The following is a 19,016-nucleotide window of genomic DNA, read 5'->3' on the forward strand; positions in this document are numbered from 1 at the left end:
AAGAAGCTGTTTTTCTCTTACTTCTATTTTTACACTTTTTAGAAGCCCCACAGGGCACTTAACAGATTAAATCTTTCTCTCCCCATCCACTTTGGGAGATGCAGAGCTGGGTACCTACGCCTGCACTGCTGGGGTCTGACAAAGGGGTTCCATGCAACTTCAAGGAGAGCCTTTCTAGGTACAGTCCTTCCAAAACCATCCTGTGGCAAAACCTTTTGACTCTAAATTATGCCATACTGCACTGCTTTGTCCTTCCAGGTTGGTCTCCTACTGAAGTTCGACGTCTGGAGAGAACACTATAGGAAAGCTTACCACCTTTTTTTTTTTTTTTTTTTTTTTTTTTTAAAATCTCAGAGAAAACAACTTAAGTTTGTTCTTTCCACCTATCCCCAGGAAATACAAGTATTATGATTCAACTCTTGGGTCATCTCATGACTTAGCCTATGAGGAAATCGATTTTGGCGATCCTCCAAGGCCGACACACAAAGGGTTTTCGTATGTCTTTGCACTGAAGACAGTGACCTACCGGCTCACTCCTCGCAGGCTTTCTGAAACTGGTTCTGGCTAGAGGGCACTCAGCCCCTGGTAGAGCTCCCTGCTCCTGTGAGGAGCTGTGTATCTAACAGAGACAGGCCCATTCTCCCCTCCTGCCCCCCTCCATTTTGTGCAACAGGACTTAGGTATATTTTACGACTGAGGTTGTCTTGACAGTCTTTCATTCTGGTCTTGAATTGCAACAGCAATTGCAAAGCATCCTGGCTAGGGAATGGTAGAAGAATTTTAAAAGTTTCTAAAAAAAGACTGAGGATTTTAAGTGTTGATTTTTTCAACATGTAACAATAAAGTACAAGTTGCTCCATATTTTATGGGAAAAAATGTTGACTCGTACCTGCAATAGTCTGGCATAATTTTCTTAAACAGCTTATGAATTGTACGTCTTACCTATCCAGAAGGAGCGAGTAAGTTGATATATATTGCATGCAGCTAATTTGAGACAAGTGAGAAAAACTAGAATAATTTATATGCTACTTACATTATCTGATTTTATTATCTTTATGAAAGATAATTAGTTCATCTTTTTAAATAGCATTGTTTATGTAAAACAAGATTGCCAAGGAGTTTATGAGATGTGTTGGGATAGAGCATAACAAACTTTAAATCCCACTTTTGTTGAGAAGCCAAGTCCCACAGGGCTGTGATTAGCCCTTACATCAAGGCAGGGTACAAATGCTTGATCACTATCATTGGAATTATTAGACCTGCAAGAATTTTCTGAAGAGTACAGAATGAGAAAATTACTGTAATTTTGCAACTGTGGAATTTGTTTGCAGCATATAAGAGCTGATGCTTTAAATACTCGCCACTGTAGAATCTGCCTTTCCAACAGGTTCTGAAGATCACAAACTCTTTTGCTTGTGAATCATGCCAGGCCAGTCAGCATTCTTGCTTTGAGCTACTTTCATGGCTTTTCCATAGGCCAAATTAGTATAAAGGAAGGCAGGGTATGAATTTACAGTATGTTAAGTATTCTTATTTGGAAACTTAAAATATTCTTTCTACCCTGTGCTAATGAACTGTAAATTCTTTGGCTGAGTATGGCCATTTTGTTGGGTCAGGTTCGGGTTCAGTGGGTTCCCAGTGGAGTAGAATGATAGAGGCTACAGGTACAGTGAAAAAGTTAAGAAAGTTTAAAACAGGGGGCTAATCTGAGTGTCTATATGAGTAAATAAGATGCAACGGCAGTACTGTCCTTTGTATTTATCTTCAAACTACTTTTTGTGTGAAGGATTTGGTTAGATATTAAAAAAAGAAATTGTGTATGTAGTCCTTAATTCTGGTCTTTAATTGCAATAGGAAACTGAGAGGTAAGAAGTTTGGTGTTCTATCACTCGTCAGCAAAGCCCACCAAGCCTGTTGAAAGATTATCGTGAAACTGAAACAAGGAAACTAACATTTTGTTTGAGCACTTAGGGCTGGGTCTGGCTATAAAAGACTGCCATTGTTAACAGAACATGAAAGCCCTTTTAACTTCCAACAGAGATAGTAGCAAATATAGGTGAGTGGGGTCTATTGTTACAGTAACAAGTTACTGTGAATCAAGAGGCCCAATTTTAACAATTAAAAAAAAAGAAAATTAGTTACCTTAAATTTTAGGTGTCTAACCTAAGACTCTAGCTATACCTATATTGCCTGTACGAGAGCAGGACCCAGCGTGGCTTGCTTTTGACATAATCCCTCTATCTCCATGGCCACGATAGATGGCTATAATTCAACTGTGAGCCTTCACAGAGTCCTAAAAGCAGGCTGAGCTCACACTGCTGATAAATACCAGCTGCCCTTGCAGCAGGCTGTGCTGAAGCCCTTCTGCAAAATAATCCATGAGTAACTTGCCTGTTCAACATAGGACAGTGCTGCATGACAACATTCCTGGTCCACCTACACGGTGCCTAAGTATGTTCTTGGTCTGGAGGGCAGGCAGTGCCTTGTTATCCAGTCTAAGCCCATGGCTTTAGGTCTGGCAGCACAGTGGGGTTGCATCCTATGGATATGAAGGGCTTAACTTTCTATCTCAGTGTGCCTCTAGGCTCACCTACAGCCCACACTGAGATAGGGCGTGCATCACTCATTGAGGACGTGAGGGAAATGGAAGCTTCAGTCCAGGCTTAAAATATAATGTTAATGCACCTCTGGAAAATTCCAGAATTAATAATTAACCTTATTGTAAAGATAAGGCTCTTTGTGAGCATGTTGGCATAAATCATCATTAAGAAAATATAATGTATATTATAGGATAGGATATCTATATCCTATATGGATAGGACAAATTAAATAAAAACTACTTCTTGTCCGTGGTCTGTTTCCTAACTGAAGAAACAGTGACTTTCAATCCAAGCATCAAGCAGATCACCTACAGTAAAATTAGTGGAAAGAAAAGCAGTGTCCCTCTGTCTTTGAATGCTAGCTAAGAAGATAGAACAGCTCCCTTCTCCGTCTCTCTCTAATTTTTTGAAGCATAGTGCTTCTTCCACGCTGTTTCGTAAATGGTTGCGTTCCATGTGAAAGTAAAATGGCTCCCCTAGTTGCTATTGACAGTCAAGCTAAAGGACGATCGTGACTACCCTAGAATTAATATAGCAGTTCCTGTTAAGAAGTCTGTATCGAAGCAGGAAGCCATTCCCCTGGGAGGATTTCTTTTGGTAGGTTTAATGCAGAGCTAGAAAACAGAACCATGTGAACGGTTAACGTGCATTAATCAACACTGATTTTCAAACGTTTGTTAGAGGTGAATAACAAAGTTTCTCCACTATCAAAACTCTGCAGGTACACTTTCTTATAAAAGAAGAGACAAGCAGTGTTGAAGAAGTTGCTGCAGGACTGCATTAGCTAAACTGGCACAAGTCCTTTTTAAACTGACATAGAAAAGGTTGCACCTGTGTAAGAAGATTAGTAAAATCACGCATCTAGGTAACTGGATGAAAATAAAGCATAGGTGTATATTCAGGGCATATGTCTAATAGAGCTTTGTACAAAGCTCGATCACTGTAGTAAACAGAGTCACTTGTTTGCGCCAGAAGCTTGACAATAGTTTAAATTGATTTGAAATAGTTTAGCTGAACATGTACAATCTCCTTCTGCAGGTGCTCATTGATTTACAGTATCTTATGTAAAAATAAATTCAACCTCTTACCAACTTATGTTGGTATTAGTAAACAATCTCTGTATACAGACATGTCATTTAAAGCTCTTCTGTACCTAACAACTGTCAAACCTAAAGATATGCAAGTTAAACGCACTCTAGATGTAGGCACTCTCCCGTTGTCTACCCAGAAGCATATACGCGTCTCTACTGACATACTGTCGTAACAGCCACCAGAGCACGGTAGTCTCCAGGCCCACTGGGGGACGCACACAGCCTTTCCCAAGCTTTCCTGGTAACTACAGATCCAATGGTTTTCACTGGTAACAATTCACTGTTCCCTGTAGTTTTACACTGGTATAATTAATAACATTTTGCAAATTACAGCTGAATCCACAGGTTGATCTCTCTCAGCTGTGGTGGCTCGAGAAGGCGTAGAAATAGAAACATCCCACTTTTCTATCCCCCTGCCAGCTATATTTTGTCATAAAGGTTAACACTTCTCTCCTTAAATATATCTAATGATAATATCAGTAAGATAAGAAAAGCCAGTTTTTATGTAACCACACATCCAGTTTCCCCACTTTTTTTCCAAGGACTGCACTCTGACCTGTATTACCTTTCATCTGTTTTCCAGAGCAGCTGAATTGCAGCTCGGTGAAGCTACCTAAGGAAGCAAGAGCAAAGGTGACTCCCAATGTGACACGAGCCCCTTATTATATGGTGCCTCTATCCTTGCAGTGGCTGTGCAGCTCCCTCTCAGGCTGGGCTTCAGCCACCGTCAGCATTTTGCACTTCTGATCGATTCAGAGATTTCAATGGAGGAACAAACAGGTCATCTGTGTGACCTTTTGTACAGCACCAAGCTACTGAGTTAAGCATGTTTTCCATTTACTGATGGCTCTTATGGCACTGAATGAGGATTAGATTGACAAACTGAGCTGACTCGTGTGGTTTCATGGAGCGACCCAAGAGGATGGAGGTATGTCAAGAGAGCAAACCGCCTTTTCCTCATACTGGCAATAGTAAGATAGCAAATCAAGTTAATCATAAACAAAACCCAAACAAAGTAGCAGAAAGCTCCCCAGGCTGATATTTAGCCTTGCTGTGATGAACAGCAGCACCTCTGCCAGATGATTTTTTTTCTCAGGTAGTCAATTCACTGAGACATCCTTTATTTGAGGACAGGAATCTCTGTTGAGCTAAAGCCCTTCAGTTGCCTACTTTTGCACTAAAGTAGCAAATGCGTGTTTCTGGCTTCAGAGTTCCCTGCGTTTTCAAGGGAAACTCTATGGGCCAGGAACTGACAGTGTAACTTCTACATTTAACAGGAAGCTTTTTATTTGTTTTCAAACTTGATGCAAGATATTGCTGCCCTTTAGAGAACTGCATTCATTTTAGATATTTGGATTAAGTTGATAGCCTGAAATGGACTGTGCATGTTGACAGCTGTTCCTATTACTAAATCCTTGCCACTCTGCACAGGCCAAAGAGGAAATACCCCCAGCAAATATTTTCTGTGTTAAACTAGACTAAACGAGACTAAGTATTTTCCTTCAGCTGCTGTCATCTATGTTGTTTTCACTCTGACATTCAGAATGTAAATCCAGTTAAGCAGGGACTCTTTGGGGCCTTTTTTTGTGTGCCAAGCTCAATGGTGGCACTTTAAAACCAAAAGTGGATTGCTAACAGTTGTCTATAATTAAATGGGGTATGGATCACTTCAGTTAATTTCCCACAAGCTCAAAGCATGGCTATAGTGGTGGTACTAAGGCTAAAGCAGAACTGGTCTTTATTTGATAGTATCAACCAGGTCCTATTGCAACTAAGAGCCCTCAATGGAATGTTTGCATGCTTGGTTAATGAGAGAAGAGCAAAGAAAAGCAGAAGGTAATAACATGATGTGCCTGATGAACACTTTTACAAAGATGGAGAAGAGGGAGGCGGTATGTGCAGCACTGACTCTTGACCTGGTTCATACCAACCATCAGAATCCTCCAAATGTTAAGAGAAGATGATGCTACCCGTTTCAGAAGGAAACAGTGAGAAAAGCTTCTTGTCTGGATGCACTAGGGACTACTGCCTCCACAGCTGGGTTATAGATAAACGCCTCTCTATGTAGCCCTTTAGGAAGTTTTATCAAAGGAAGTAATGGGTGTTCAGTGTTTTTGGAAATGTTGCTTTCATCACAACAACATTTATGATGTCCACCTTAAAATGAGAGAAAAAGAAAATGATTCTACTCTGTGAACTTCTGTTGCTCTGTTTATATTTGACCACCTTTAAATTTTATTGTTATTTATTGATTAATGTTCATACAACATGTGAATAGCATACAGTGCCCACACCTGTTGCACTCTTTTAACACCTTTTATCGGTTCCTAATTTCTGTTAGAGGTTGATTTGAAAATGGCAGCAATACCAACTGCAGTTTTACAAAGACAAAACCTCAAAGATGCCTGAAATAATTTTTGTTAATGCTGAAAGTTACTGTGGGAGGGATGAATGAGAAGTATCCATTGGGATTATTTTCTTCAGGGAGACTAACCTAAACTTCCACATAATTTGGGCACTTATGATAATGAGAAATCAGTGGTGTGTGAAAGAGAGATATTGAAATCTTAGGAACGCAGGCATTTTGTAAAGGAAAAGCAAAATATGTAAAATGGAAAAGGCTGACGATCATAGAGAATAATTCCCATTGCTAATCACAACTCTGTGCGAAAAACAATAGAGGTATCAGCCATTTTCTTCTTATAATCTTCATCAAATTTCTCATTCTGTGCCACAGTGAAATGATTCTTCCAGTCCCCGACAACCCCTAAGAAACAGCAAGCAAGAAAAAAAAAGAAAAAAAGGTTAATTTGCCAGTATTTCCTGAAGCCCATTAGCCATGACTCGCTAGATGCTTGTACTGCAAGGCTTATTTCAAAACAGAATGACAACCAGGAAGACAGAGTTGATGCCAGTAACAAACCCCGTACCTTTTCTCATGAATGGGGAAATGGAGTGATCCATTATTCCCCGAAACTCGGTAGTGTAGTTTGTCATGGGATTGTCCTTCATTATCTCAAACGAGGTGTTATGGAGTATCTTGTTTAGAACCTCCTGATTCACATCCTTCTCCAGGAACTTCAGAATCTTCTGAATTTCTCGCTTTGGATTCTGCAGAGAGAATAATATGGTATTAGATATAGAGCCAGCAAAAGCAAAGAAATAAAACATAGTGTTGAGCCAGGAAAAGCAAAGAAATCAAACACAGTCTTATTAAAGTTGCAATTGTTGTCAGGGTGAGATTATCATGCTATCTGAATATTTACTGATACAGCTGGCATTATGATAGAAAACTGTTGATCATTGGTAGTATCTACTGGACTTCCAGGTTTGATAGCTCCGTAAACATATATGCAGCCTTTTACCTCCTTCAAGTCTTCATAGAAGAGGTAGAGAATTCGGTGCTTATCTTTTGCCTTCCACCATCCTTTTACGTGGTCATACCAGGAACCCCAGAGCACTGAAAAAGGAGTAACACCATCAGCAGCTATAAGTGCCCAAACTGTCTTTAGGTACCTGTGGCACTCATGTTTCCTTCATAACCAGTGTCTGGGCATTTCCCAGCTGGTTTTGAATCACCATGGCCATGACTGTTGTGCTCTGTCGGTGCTTATCACAGCATTCGTTCCATTAATCCCTCAGGCGTATGGATGCTCAGGGCAGGATTCACGCATAACTTTAGAGGGCAACCAATGCAGATGCTTACCCTTGAATGAAAAATCCAGGCTGCCTTTACAGTTGATGGAGAAAACAGACATTTCCAGAGTGATTCATCTGATCAGCTGGACAAGGCCAGTTCTGCTTTCAGCAGGGAGTTGGACCAGATGGACAACTTGCATTATTCTGTGATTCTAACTGGTTTAAATATTTGATATACTATCAGAAGTGCCTGCTTCTCTCCAGCAAGTATGAAGATGGCTAATTTGGACAGAGGTAGCTATGTCCTAGATTTTTGCACTGGGACAGATGACTCCCAAGCCGAGCTGGTGAAACACAAGACACAAGGTCTCCTTTAGACATGAGACTCTCATGCGCGTCCAGACAGTGTTTTTTCTTGGCCTACATGGTGGCAGAAATATTAAGGACCTATGGAAGCTTTACTGACCAAAATTGCAGACTGCCATCCACCTGAGCAGGTTTTCTTTCTTGGATATGAGCACCTGTTTTAGAAAGGGAAGAATCAGCTTCTGGGGTTGCCTGTCTTTAGCTAGATAACGCTTTGTTCAGATGCCTGATTTTTACATGGATGAGTTTAGTTAAAAAGCCTCCCTTAACTCACATTCACACTGCACATTTCTACACAAAATTAAACCTTGGTTTCTTGCATATCAGGCTAGAGTAAAACCAGTTAAACCACTGTTCCTTCCCAGCTGGCTTCCAGGCAGATTTCTTTTAAGCTGAGAGAGAAGAGATTAAGCCTGAAAATTGTCACATACATTTTTGAATGATAGTAGAATAAAAAGGAGCATTTTTTCTTTCAAAGTTGGCACATAAGGATAGAATTAATCTTTTAGGTACTAATAAAACCCCACAAATGAAGAACACCTTTAGCGGATACCCTTCCGTAGAGTGTCAGCCCTGGATTTCAAACCGTAGCTGAAATAAATAAATGTCATACGTTTTTTAAAGGAACAAAATCTCTTACAACTGATTACAGTTCATCACCTTTTCCAGTCATGAATTTCTCCATGAACTCCTCCCAAGTTCCTGGGTCAGGCATTTCTTTACTCATTCTGTGGAAATGGTAGTATGACACCAGGCTGTCTTTTGCATTCCTCGCCACATAGATTATCTTTATTGATATGAAAAGAGAGAGAGAAAAATTAACTTCCACATGCTTATATAGATATTGAGCACCTCCTGGAGTTTTCTCGTGGAGCCTGATGATAGAGGCTTAAGAGATTTTGCTTTATAGCTGCCATTTTCTGAAATCCAACGCAGGTAACTTTGTCATGACTTCTTTACTTTCACGCAGGCTTTGCACATTGAAGGGAAAATATCTGGGGAGACCTTTAGGTTTCACAGAGATTCTGGAAACCATATTCAGTCCTGGTTTATGTCACTTCCTTTGATGGTGAAGAAGAATTGAGTCCTACCTCTTCAGCCTTACCTTACAGTTTTGTTCCCAGAAGGAGGGAGGCACCAGCTGCGCGGGGAGATGAGTTTTCATTGTGCGTGGAGACGGCATAGCTTCAGCTAACTCCAGGCCTGTGGGATGTTTCGTTATGAGACGTGACTTGTTCTCTAAATTGCACTAGCACTTCTTTGCTATTCTCATATGTGCGATTTTGACTGTGACTCTTCAGCTGTTCACCTTGCAACGATCATTCATCTCCAAAGCAATTATGTGGCAGTGTAACATACACAACATTGCATAAGCACCTTCAGTGTTTCTATAAAAATTTTTAGCTATGTATTCAACGGGAAAGGGGGAACACTGATTCATATCTTCTTCTTGCTTTCTTCAGCCCATGCATAACCCCTGCATTCCAAGGGATAACGATGAATACTAATTTATATTTACCCAACCAAAGTTTTTCCTTCACAATATTTAGTGATCTCCTTTCACTTCACAGCTAAGAAATTTTTGTTTCTTTCTAGGATACAAGAAGAATAGACTGGCTGACTAGACTTTCTGGATAGCATGTAAAGAGAAACTAGGAGAATGATGGACAGTAGATTTCGAGTAGCTATGGATATATGGAAATACTGGGGAATATTTGGTAGTATGTCGAGATGTGTTATCCCCCTGCTCCTTTTTAAACATCTATCATGACCTCTATGATTTTTTCCCTGTCATCGTCTATCATCCTCTGTCATCCTCTGTCATTTTTTTGTGTCTCTGTGTCAACACAGTCTAGCTTAGAGAGTAAAAGTAGCACTTCTGCTGCAGAGTTAGTCAAGCTTTTTAGCTTTAAATCTGAAGAGAGTCTGGCTTAAAGATTTGTGTGGAATGGGAGCCCTTGGTGGGGGAAGACTCTTGTAGGAGACTGTCTTTACAAAACAGCCAGGCCTGCTGGTTGCCTGAATGCCCCATAGCTTGCTTAGATGATTAGACCCTAGAATTTAATAGCAGTTACTCAAAACTGTAGCAAACCCACTGGAAACATTATCCACCTTTTGGGAATACATCCGTGGCACAAGTTTCTTTTCCACACAGCCCCTAATCAGAGAACAGGATTCAATTGCCTCCATGTTGCCATTTTACATATATCTGCTGCTGTTTTAGGTACCGTGGAGTATCACACACAGCTTTCAGATGCCATTCCAAAACAGCACAGTCTTCAGTAGTGCCTGAGTCACATCTGCCAGCCCTTCATTGGCTTGAGGAGCACTAGATATTTACGTTAAAGCAGCTGAACTGATCCCTGATACCCAGCACGGTGCATAGTTTGGTGACAAAGCACGTGGGACCTTTCCCAGGAAACCCATGGCATCAGCACTGGGTGATTGTTTTCTTTCATTTTGTCTAAAATACAAACCTATTTGTATAATATTCACCTGAGTAACTGTCATCTGGAGACTCTTGGATAGACCACTCAAGGAAAGGATGGCGTCTGTAAGTACTGGCGCGTCTACATTTCTCAACATCTCCATTTTGTTGAATCATATCCACTATCTCCTGTGTCCATGTGGTACCTGAAAAGGTCAGTATTTAGAGGTTTCCCTCAGGGATAACCAAGAGTCTCTTCTGCTAGGGAAGTGAAAGCCAGAGGGATGGACTCCATTAAAGAAGGAAGGAACAGCACAGAAGATGATGGACAAAGTGGAAAGATAGGATAATAGAGAGAAAATGTAAAATTAGGAATACAAAGGTAATTCCCAGAGCACAGTTTCAGGGATTCCATTTTAGACAGGCTGCTTCTTGCCATCAGAAAAGGCCTCTGCACCCACACAAATAATGAAAATAGCTCTGGGATAAACTCACTGTTATTTGGAGACTGTATTATTTGCAGAGAGGAATGAAATCCCTTCCTCCCAGTTTTCATACCTCACAAAAAAATCAGGTATTTCAACATTTGTTTTCATCCTGGATTTGAATGAAAAAAATGAAATACCTGAACTTCAAGTGAGTAAAAATTTCATGCAGTTTGAAAACATAAAAAAGTTGCGGTATTTTCAACATTCCTATCTGAAATGCTTTAATGAAGGTGAGTAAAACATTTCATCTGCCTGAGCCACTGCAACATCTTGTAAGGGTTACAGTATTGTGTCTCTCAGGTGCCTCTTTTCCCTTATAGCCATGATCACTGGGTTAACCACATCTCCTCTAAGGTACTGTGGCAGGTCAGCTAGAGAACAGGCTAAGGGATAACTTGGAAAGCAACGTGGGCAGGAAACTCAGCCCTTCTTAAGATGCTTGAATTGTGCATCTCTGGCAGATACAACATAATGTTAAATGGACTCCTAACTTGTATTTCTTTACAGTTCAAGGGCTGAGAGGTTTTAATCCAGGCTGGATGAAATAATGTGGTTTTGCTTTCAGTATGCAGGAAATAAATAAAAACCGTTCAGGTTTTACAAAAATAATGGGATTCTTTTTTGTAATAATGTTTTTTTTTCCCTACTGAAAGAAATACTTAAAAATTCTTGCTAATCCAAGTCATTATTTTTTTATGATCATCAGATGTTCCAGAATCTGTTCCTGAATCCCCTAAACTGTACATGTTTTTTTTCATCCAGGATTAATATTGATGCTCATTATTCACTGTTTTCCTGTGTAGTAAGTATAAAGGGTCTGATCAAGAGGAGAAATAATAATGAGCTAAGTGGCCAATCACTGAATAAAATACCAGATAGCTAATATTAATGGTGAGTATTTTATTTTATTGGTGGAAATTATTAAGTGACTTTGGTTATTCCCTTAAAATAATTAAGCCATTTCCAGAAATCACTGCTGGTTTACACACCAAGTCATTCCCCAAATACATAATAAAATCCATAGTTGTTCAGTCAGTTTCTATTATTTCTTAGTAATGATGACTTTTTACTAGGCTTTGTTAAATCATTACTTACTGGTGGAAAATGTCTATTTTTGCCATTAATATGTATGTATATAATCAAAATCAAAAGGAAACATTTAAGTATAGGTAATTAGGGTTTGACCATTTGAACTTCAATAATAATAGACGGTTGTTACTTCTGCCAAAGAAGTCAGAAGTTACTAGTCACAGCCAACAGAGCTTCACATCTTTAAAATATATCTGGTTTGGGATTAAACAAGTATCAGTCACAATAGAAAAATGTAATTTTCAATTCCAACAATAAGCACTATCCCAAGCTTTTCTGTTCTATTTCCTACCCACACCAACCTGCTTTTGCATAGGTTGCGATGAGCAGATCGTCAGGTCTGGCTTTGAACTTCCACACTTGGTCCCACGTGCTGCATATTGGTTTTGTGAAGAGAACACCTTCCACTTCACCTACCTCAAGTCGGCGCACTGTCTGTTTCAGACTCAAATCCTCCATTTTATCCAGGGCCACTAAGCACTGCATGAAGAAAGAAAGGCTTGGAATTAACATGGTTGCTCTGAAAAAAATTCTAAATTTACTCATCCATTCTTGAGGTCTCTTTTATTGACTGAATTACATGTCCTCTGATTTCTTTATCTATGATTTGGCCTATCTGGATTCATATATAGGTTCCTTAAAGCTGGATCTAATTTTCAGAAATGCTTGGTATATTGCTGGTGGTGGTTCTCAGCATCTCTAAAAATCACTCTTTTTGCTCAGATACAAAAAGACAAAAAAAGCCGTTATTCCCATCTTTAAACATTTTACCAAACATATTTATGTAAAATTCTGACTGTAAGTATGTGGCCTTTGAAAGGCCAGAAAAATTCATCAGAGGTGTGATTTAAAAGAAGGCAGAGCATAACAGCTCCCACCAAAGTCAGCATACAGGACCCAACCCTTCTTAGAGAAAACAAACACCCGCTAACACCCTTTGGGCCTCATACTCACAAAGATATTTGCAGAGCTTTTCTGTGTTCCGTTCCTGGAGCTTTTCACTCTTAGAGCTCTTTGCTGTGTATTGAAATTTGTGGCAGATAAATAACCTGAACTAGATAGATCATTAACCAAATGTTGTTAGACTTTAATTATTTAAATCGATCTACTGCCTATTGTACAGTTTTACAATAACTAGTTATTGATTTCTGGATTTCTCTCAAAGAGGCGTCTTCTTAGCCATAACCTTCAGAGCTCTAGGATCTGGTCGGAGGAAAGTTCTGATTAAAGGGAGGCTACATAAAATCATCTCAATTAAAAATATCAGCCAGAAAAGACAAAAGACATTTCAATCCCAACAGCAAACATTGCCAAAATATTTCATTTCCTTGTTGACTCACACACAATTTCACACCAGATGTGGTTCAGCATAGCAAGAGGTTGGGTTGATGGCTGGGCAGTGACCCAAGAAATAAATAAAAAAAATGAAGATAATTTTTCCTGCTTGAATGCTTTCAATTCTTGGCTATATTGGTGACTGTTCACCCACTTAGATCTTGAGGCAGAGGTAGAATGAGAGCTTGGGTGGAGTTTCTATTTCTCCTAGGAGTGTGAGGAGAGCGGAGGAGGAGGTCCAGCAGCAGCCAACAGCTGACCAGTATTTCTGGCTTGGTTTATGAACTCCGTTTTAATCCCGTGAAGGAAAAATACTTCAAATTCTCATTTAGTGGAAGGTGTCCCTGCCCATGGCAGGGGGGTTGGAACTAGATGATCTTTAAGGTCCCTTCCAACCCAAACCATTCTATGATCTATTCTATGCTCTATCGCCTAAAGTATGATTCTTTACTGGCAACAACATTAAATGTTGGTCAGTAGCTCCAGCAAGATTATTTTAACTTGTCTCTGTCATTGTCAACAGTCTTGGAATAATTAATTTTCTTACTAATATTTAATATAAATTGCAAAATAATTTATTATTTCTTAATACCTAAGATCAACAGGACTAAATGAATTAAAAGTAACTTGGTTCCATTTTCACCACGTACTGTACCTTGCTCATTTAATAGATATCTATGGGTCTGTGGAATCGCTGGGGCCAGCCATTTATGTTTTATAGCACTTTCTAGACAGGTTCACTGCTTAACTAGCCTGGCATTACAGGGTGAGGGATCACTGTGTGTGAGGTAATGTTTCATTATAAGATTGAAGTTCCTATCTATCTTTATGAGAGATACTGCGAGAGATAATGACATGCCCCGGACTAGCCACAGACAGCACAGTAACACTGGCTGCTAAAAGTATGCCGACGACACTGTTATACCTGGTTCCCAGCTGTTGCAGTCATGCTGAAATTTTTGGTTGCATCAGGGAAAAGCTGTTCTTGGGCAAAAGGTAGGTCACTCCAGCTGAACTCAGGCAAGTCTGAATGCATTGTGTACATAAAGTAAAATTATTTGGAAAAGCATTGCTATTGGGCATTGCTTCTGCCTTCTGCTGAAGGCATGCGAGCACTGTGAGTACCCACGGTCCTTTTTGGTCATCCTTTGGGTGGTCTGGCAACGTTTGTGTCTAAAATGGCTTTCCGTTATCTCAATTTTTAAAAGAAATTTCATACATACTAGTCAAAGGATGATGTGGCCATCCTTGCACTAATCCTACCCTCAAATGGAGGGCTAGCCAGCATGGCCAGTGGAGGCTAGAGAGGGATTCAGCTGACCAAACATGAGCTGACTTGCCCTGCAGAGTCCACAAACTGTATGGATTAGCTCTCCATTGACTGTAGGAGGAGCGTAGATATCTAGGTTGCAAAGACTCATTTATAATTTAAGGCACAGGTGGGAAGTGAGGATGTTCTGCCCTGGAGGTGGGGAGTGAGGTGAGAGTGAGCTGATTCAGGCCTCTTCTGGATATCGGTAAGAAAGGCCTGACAACAAATGACTTAATAAGGTAACTGCTTTAATAAGACAGAATAAGAGGAGGAATATAGATAGAGAGTAAATCTTACATCCCTTCAGCTGCTGGGAACCTTGTGTTTGTGCAGCATCGGATGGAGCCCAGGTGGATTTTTCCCAGGGCACACAGAGCAGGTCCTGTCCTGTCCGTGGAAAGCTCCTCCTTGTTGGTCATTCAAGCTATTACGTAGTTTTCTACAAGAAAACAACTCTGTTAATGAAGGACGTTCACAGGAGAACTTCTTGTTGCCCTTTTAGACAAAGGCACAGCCAGGCAGGAGGCACGATCACCGGTACCAAGCGGGAGCTGCCTGCAGGCTCCTGTTCCAGGCTGAGTTTATCCTGTGGCCGAGGCATCTGCGCAGCACAGCGCAGGCTGTGCCTGCTCTGGTTAACCGTGATGTGGATCTCTGGCTCCTCGACGTACAAGTGGTCTCCTGGTCCCAGCCTTTGGTCCACATACAGGCGATGACCTTCCTCATGCAACTCACAGGGTAGAAGCGGTGGGTCCCTGCTGAGGGGCTGTGGGAGTCAGTGAATTGGTTCAGTGTTCCCTGTATGATTTCAGGAAAAGTTTCCAAAGAATCAGGAAACAAACCGAGAAACTGAGAGGGGTGCTTGATTGGCTTTAAGCCAACCACTTGATCCTGTTCTGGCTCTGACCCCAGGTGTTTCTTCTGAAGGCTGGCAACACCAGAACTAACAAACAACACAGAACAAGCAGAGAATATACGCTTAAAGTATAATATTTCTTCTTCTGGTTATTTGTTGAGGTTTTTTTTTTTTAATGTGACAATTACTTTCCAGTTGTCATGGGAGGTTTTGGCATGTTCCTCTCTGCATTAAGCCTGCGTTGATTCTGTTTGTCCTTTTCACACCTGCACCTGGCAGTTCACTTGCTGGTTGGAAATGGTATTCACCCCCCTTTCAGTTGCACAACCATCTTGATAACGCAGTAATTGCCAGAGCACATCAGCTGGTGCGTCTCGACAAAGAAACACCCAAGAGCTGCTTATCAAGGGGCTCTCTTTTATTGCAGCTGTGACTCCGAATAGCCTGTGAACAGTGCACTCTGCCAGATAAGCTGGAGTCAGGTCAAAAACCACTGCCTGCAGCTTTAAAACTGCTTTTGAAGTAGGCAATGGGTGATGGATTTCTCCTGTTGTGCAACAGGGGGGCGAGAGGTGAACTAGTCAGCCCAGGGACTGGGTTTCTGGGCTGGGATTATGGTTTACTGGGCCACTCTAAAAAAAGACCAGGCACTCTCTGCCAAGAGCTTCCTTCAGGTTTCCATTGACCTTTGCCTGAGTGCAAACTGCTGGCAGGTGTTTCCTCATGTAAAATACATGGGGTTTATTTTATTTTATTTTACTTTATTTTATTTTATTTCATTTATATTCTATTTTATTTTATTTTAGCTTGGCTGAAAACACTTTGATCTTTACCTGGAATGGAATGGAAAGCTACAGAGCACTCAACAGAAATAGTGGAAAGAGAATGCTGGGTGCTCACAGCATGGAGACAAGTGACTGTGAATCAGGAATATGATTATCTGTCCTTGGAAGTACCCTTGCTATATAGCACTGTGAGTTGGGGTAGTTAGTGCTGGATTTCATAGTCACTGGGCTTTGTGAAATCTGCATCTGATCAGCAAAGGAAGTACAGAGAGAGTACAGGTACCTTTAACTTGCTTTTGTCCTCATCTCACGTCCTTAAATCTACACAGGGTAAGCCAACACGTTTTCGTTTATCATGGTGTGCTCGTTGTCTAGAGTGTCTCATTTAGTTCTGGGTAAAATTCTCTTTTCAGCACACAACAGTTTATAACAGAGACAGAGAGGTTCAGGAATATCATTGCACAAGGTAACCAAGGTGCCGGGGTGGCTGCTCAGGGCGCTGGCTGCTGGCCTCGCCTGCCTCCCCTTCTGCTCCGTGTCAGGGTACAGCTTCCCTTTGGCACTGTGTCACCAGAGTTGTTTTGCACACGTTTGCACAGTTTACTTACATACTTCTATGCAGTGGCATAGATTTATTACTGTTTCTTCTAATTTTTCCTTGGGGGGGGGTGCAGGAACTGGAAACAGAAGGACCCTTGGGTATTTGGTGGATTCAGGACCCCATTAATATGTGCTGCTGCTACGCTTCATGGCTCTCCATGCCCACACAATGCTGTTCTTGACATTAATATGACTACTTACATGAGCAGAGATACTCAAATGTTACTGGCTAGAACATCTGAAGGGAGTTCAGCAAAGATGAACAGCGCTACAGGGGAGTCAAAACCAGAGGAAAGCAGATGAATAAAGACATAGTTTCCTATTGTTAGCCCTCCAGACTCTGGACTCGGGTCTATGTTGTTGTTTTGCTGTTCTTCAAGTGGGATCTCCTTAAAAATCTTTTCTTCCATTCCTATTAAATATATCAGCTTTAGGTTTTCTAGCTTGAAAAAAAAATGCAAAGGGATTATCTAAGAAATAAAATATGCTTCCAATTACTATCTGAAGATTTTCTTTTTTTTTTTTTAATCATTGCTAGAGCATTTCTTAGTGAAGATAATTCTGCGATGAGATCTCTGGCAAAAGATTCTGTTTTACTAACTAATGGAAAGCCCTATCATTTCTATATTAGCTCTTTTACTTTCCCTGCAACGGTTGTTTCAGGGATCATTTGTATATAGAGAAAGAACATTTGAAAGAATGTGGGTAACTCACAAACTTACTGAATGTATTACGTCAGATTTTAAAAACATCTGACAGAAATGTGTCTTGGACAAGAAATCTGTCTCAGGCTAGTGGACATGAATAATAATTTAAAGGCAGAGAAGGCTGCTTTTGTTCTAATTTTTATGTTGGATTTGAATATTTTTGCATTTAAAATTTAATCAAGGATCACAGTAGGACTTTCAAATCATGTTAGGAAAAGTGTGTTTTCTTTTGTTATTTGTACAGGATCAGACAAAGTGGGATGAAGGCTACAAATCCTACATCAGTATCAAGCACTATAGTATGTTTTTAACTCTGATTTTCATCAGATTTTGCCTATATTTAGCTTCTGTATGATCTAAAGTACTATGTTTTATAAATTAAAATATCTGTGGAAATCTATAGCTGATACATTGGAGTTAAAGAATTTTTTTCTTTGTTATGCTTAGTGTTTGTATCACATTTCTCTAAAACCCTAGTCTCCCTCTGCTGGACAAAACAGTCTTTATTCTAAAAGATGTTGAAATCTTTTACATTTAACATTACATTTGAAAGCTACTGAAATCCTTAGATACTAACCTGTATTCCGCATTCAGAAAAATGCATACTCTGGAGGAATGAAAAAGCACTCTGAGCAGGCCAAGGTTTCACTTTCAGGCGTCTTAAATTTTAAAGCTGGTTGTCTGCATTCGTCTCTTGGTGACTGAATTAAACTGAGCTGACTTCTCAGTCGGTGAGCAACCTTAGGCAATGAAAGCTTTTGGTATTGTGGGGGGCATCTAGAGTTAATCACAAATACGTCCTGTCGTAGACTCCTGGCTGTCATAGTCCCTATGTTGTCAAGAACAATCCTGCAGGTATCTGTAAAATAGGAACAGTACTGCCAATCTTGTGATGGTTATTTAATGAATGTCTGGGTTGCAGCCAGATACAGTTGAGATAATCATCACAGGTATAGTTATGTAACAGCAAAATAAACACTAAGGCAAATGTTAAGTGTAAACATGGAATGAAAAGTCCTAAGGCTTTAATTCAGCAAGGCATTTAAGCACGATACCTAAGTGCAGTCCCTATCAGTAAAGCACTTATGTTCCATTACCATCGCTCTCCAGAAATGTCTTTGCTTTAAGTATCCTCTCTCCAGCAGAGTTTCCTGCTAGAGGAAGTGTTGGAGCCCACAGTTTGTGCAAGTCTGACCAGCTCTGCATGTGTTGGGGTCACAGTCATATTAATATACAGTCTTGTTATTGTGGGCATGCATAGTCAGGTGATAAAGTTTAATTGGACTCCTGCAGCTTTTTCCAAATACTTTTCCCAAGAAAATATGCATATGAAATGCTGCAGTGTCACCCTGTCAGTGGCACTACATGCTTTTGGCATTGTTTCTGGAAATTACTTTGTAGAAATAAAAGGTCAGGTGTTCCCTACGCAGAATAACACATTCCCACTTGTAAATGAGATTTGAGTTAGAGTGACGGGGGAAAACAGAAACTTATAATAAACAGTTACAGAGTTTGGTGCCCTTTATATATATATATATAAATATATATGAAATGATGGAATTTACTTAAAAACATTACTTAGTATGTTTTTAGTTGTCTGCAGACTCCACTTAGCTAGCAAGCTCAATGTAGACAATGCAGGCAGCATCGCTCAATATAGATGGGATAGAAGCTGTTCACATATCTCAGGCTTAAACTTAAACATGGGCATAGCAAAAGT

The 19,016-nt window shown here is 40.2% G+C and overlaps 1 protein-coding gene across 1 annotated transcript; it reads right to left on the bottom strand.

The window, feature by feature from the left end:
- Positions 1-6,345: 6,345 nt before the first annotated feature.
- SULT1C4 (sulfotransferase family 1C member 4) lies at positions 6,346-12,214 on the bottom strand. Its single transcript, XM_009638923.2, has 7 exons — positions 12,004-12,214; positions 10,193-10,330; positions 8,802-8,899; positions 8,357-8,483; positions 7,057-7,151; positions 6,622-6,802; positions 6,346-6,458 (listed from the first exon to the last, which is right to left on the bottom strand). Exons 1-7 carry the CDS (start codon positions 12,212-12,214, stop codon positions 6,346-6,348), a joined length of 963 nt encoding a protein of 320 aa, XP_009637218.2.
- Positions 12,215-19,016: the final 6,802 nt, after the last annotated feature.

Source organism: Egretta garzetta, unplaced genomic scaffold (genome assembly GCF_000687185.1).
Source record: "Egretta garzetta isolate BGI_Z169 unplaced genomic scaffold, ASM68718v1 scaffold5, whole genome shotgun sequence".
Taxonomy (NCBI): domain Eukaryota; kingdom Metazoa; phylum Chordata; class Aves; order Pelecaniformes; family Ardeidae; genus Egretta; species Egretta garzetta.

Excerpts from the sequence above, each read along its gene's own strand:
- SULT1C4 (XM_009638923.2), bottom strand. The coding sequence starts at position 12,214 with ATGTTAATTCCAAGCCTTTCTTTCTTCATGCAGTGCTTAGTGGCCCTG. Across the intron at positions 8,484-8,801 it reads TCTGGGAACAAAACTGTAAG|ATAATCTATGTGGCGAGGAA; the intron begins GTAAGGCTGAAG and ends ATATCAATAAAG. Across the intron at positions 7,152-8,356 it reads GAAATTCATGACTGGAAAAG|TGCTCTGGGGTTCCTGGTAT; the intron begins GTGATGAACTGT and ends CTCCTTTTTCAG.